Source organism: Sinocyclocheilus anshuiensis, unplaced genomic scaffold (genome assembly GCF_001515605.1).
Source record: "Sinocyclocheilus anshuiensis isolate Anshui unplaced genomic scaffold, SAMN03320099.WGS_v1.1 scaffold1114, whole genome shotgun sequence".
Taxonomy (NCBI): domain Eukaryota; kingdom Metazoa; phylum Chordata; class Actinopteri; order Cypriniformes; family Cyprinidae; genus Sinocyclocheilus; species Sinocyclocheilus anshuiensis.
In genome coordinates this window covers 563676-566739 of record NW_015540838.1, presented here as the reverse complement: position 1 = coordinate 566739, position 3064 = coordinate 563676, and the positions used below count along the sequence as shown (strand labels likewise).

The 3064-nt window shown below is 38.9% G+C and overlaps 1 protein-coding gene across 2 annotated transcripts in view; it reads left to right on the top strand.

The window, feature by feature from the left end:
- The window catches only part of LOC107687404 (ephrin type-B receptor 2-like), a 69503-nt gene that overhangs the window by 51112 nt on the left and 15327 nt on the right, over window positions 1–3064 (top strand). For both annotated transcript variants that reach the window (XM_016484723.1, XM_016484722.1), the window contains exon 5: window positions 2338–2673. In XM_016484723.1, the coding sequence (XP_016340209.1) occupies window positions 2338–2673 (336 nt within the window). The remainder of the gene's footprint in view (window positions 1–2337; window positions 2674–3064) is intronic.

The window sequence follows — 3064 nt, the reverse complement described above, 5'->3', positions numbered from 1 at the left end:
AATCGAATCGAAAGCTTGTGAATGAGAATCGAATCGTGAAATTTGTGTCAAAACCCAGCCCTAATTATAATACATAACATGAAAATAATTATCAACTTATCTAGCATAAGTTTATTTGGTAACACTTTATTTTAAGGTGTCCTTGTTACATATGTATAATTACACTGGAACAAGGACACCTTAAAATAAAGTGTAACCGTTTTTTTTTTAAATAATAAAATAATAAAAACATAATAGTAATAATCATTTTAACTAGTGCTATCAATCGATTAAAAACTAGCTACCTGTGCCCTTCAGCAAGTAGGGAATATACAGAAATTAAATAAAGTTATCAAACACTAAATTCTAATTTAAATATAAATGAATCCTTAAAGCTACAAAAGTTATTTATTTCCTCTTTTTTTTCTTTTGTTCACAGCAGCTGAGTTATTTTGGCTGCTTTAAGAGCTGCCACTGTTGACCATAATGTGGATCTGACACGCGTCGTATTCAGGTCTTAAAGTCTCTGCTAATGAGCTGACGAGTTGAATTGTGTGTGTTAGATGAGGGAGACAGTGCTGGGCTGCTCCAGGACAGTTTTGAAAACCACTGCATTTCAGAGACATGTTCTTAAACATGCATGCACAGTTTTAAGGCAGCGTTAATCACTTTTTGGTAACTTCATGACTCAATTGATGACATACAGGAACTACGACATTGCATGCTCGTAGTTTCTTTTGTGCTTTAATATGAAATGATACAGGCTAAAGCGCATGCCGACGCATTTGTGTGTGCAATTGAAGAGCACGTGCTACAAGCACAGTATAACAGTTGACAGTACAGGAAAATTTGTTTTTACTGACATACGGCCTGACAACATCTCATCTGACAGCAGTTCACTGTTGTTCTACTGAAGCTCCCTCCTCACCTGAACCTTTTATTCTGCGCTCGTTTGACTAGCGCCTGGCGCTGAGGCGAAGTTGGAGAGCAAGGTCTGAAAGGTCTCGCATTTGATGTAGTCATACAGATGTTCTGCGTCTAAATCAATGCTATTCTTGTCGAGAAAAAAGAGACAGAAGCAGCAGTTGTGAGTGGGATGGCCAACCCTAGCTCCGCCCCTGCGTTAATTGTGTTAAATATTTTTTACGCTTTAAACAAAAAATCAATGCGTAAACGCATTAATTTTGACAGCACTAATTTTAACACTGATATTGTTACAATTAATAATAAATTATATTTAAAAAAGCTATGTAATAATAATAATAATAACAACAATAAAATAATATTGTTGTTGATAAATTCGTTAATTAAATAATAATAATAATAGCAGCAGTTTATTAAACGGCAATTTACACTGCAAGACATTCTGTAATGCACAGGTTCAAATACACATATGACAATTAAAAGAAGTCGTCTGTCAGCCAGACAGCCCTCGGGTACCGAATTGAGTTGATACTGTAAAAGACTGCTGTTGCAGTAAACTGCTTTAATTTAGTATCAGCTTCGGTCACAGTACCGATCATTTTGACATGCCTAATGTACATAAAAACATTAGTTACTTCTGCACTGGAGATTCATGTTGTACATACTTTAGCATGTAGGCAGTCTTTTCTTGAAGTCTTTTGCCTTTTCATTTTTCCATGGGGTTGCCCTTTTTAAAGCTTCGGTTAAGTGCAACAAAAAGAAAATGAGTGTGTAACTCACTGAACATTCATTCATTGCTTTAACTCAGTGAGCAGCGAGATTGGCCCGACGGGATTTGAATAATGCTCTGTTCTTTTGGGGAGGGTGGGCCTGTGTGAATGCTGGAGTAGTGCTCTACGCTGTCAGTAATCTGAACTGCTGCACTGTGTCCAGAATAGAGGGAGGAGAACATTCTTCCCTTTCACTCTTGTTTTACATTACAATGAACCACTTCTCTTTTCATCTCGTCATTACCCATTATGAAATTATTACTTTAATGTGGCTTGTTAGAAAGCAGAGATTACTTTGATCCAGTTTCTTTTTTAAAAGAACAGTGATAATAGGCTAATGAATAAGTGAAAATCAGATCATAAAGACAGAAGACGGAGCAGTTAGAATGTGCTCAAGTCAGCAGGGCAGCAGACTATGAGGGGAAAAAGCCATGGGACGGGACGCGTAAAGTTACTTTACATCACATAGGCCTAATTTAGGTGGGCTATTGTTCTGACTTGATGATGAGATTAAATTTGATGACTAATTCAAAGGGTTCACATACTTTTTCTTGCAACCTTACGCCATATAATCCAAGAATCTATTCCTAGGCTGGTTTTAATTAAACTCCTGTCCCGATAAGACGTGCTTGCTGATGAGGCAGTGTGGTTTGACTCTCCACAGCGGTTCCGTCAGCGCCCCAGAGAGTGATTTCTAGCGTGAACGAGACTTCCCTGTGGCTGGAGTGGGATCCACCGAAAGAGAGCGGAGGCCGGGAGGATGTGGTCTACAATATCATCTGCAAGAGTTGCAGTTCAGGTCGAGGGCCCTGCACTCGCTGCGGTGACAATGTGCAGTTCATGCCCCGCCAACTGGGCCTGACCGATCCCCGTGTCCATATCAGTGACCTGCTGGCCCACACGCAGTACACGTTTGAGATTCAGGCTGTGAATGGAGTGTCTGACCAGAGTCCATACTCACCTCAGTTCACTGCTGTCAACATCACCACAAACCAGGCCGGTAAGACAACAGTAAACACAGGTTACGGTTTGAGACATCGCAGATGATGTTCATACTCAAAATATTTTTAACTTGCTGGGGGCTGGATTCGACCTTCAATTACATGAGCTTTTGTGTTACCAGGCAACTTTTCGAGAATTTAGTATAAGGATCAATTATATTTAGTATAAGACTAGTTCAGGGGTTTACAAATGTTTTGATGTCATGGACCTTTAAAGGGGTCATATGATGCTTTTTTAAAGATCATTATTTTGTGTATTTGGTGTAACAGAATATGTTGACATGCTTTAATGTTCAAAAAACACATTATTTTTCAAATACTGTACATTATTGTAGGTCCTATATGCCCCGCCTCTCTCAAACGCTTCGTTTTCTACAAAGTCCCTCCTTC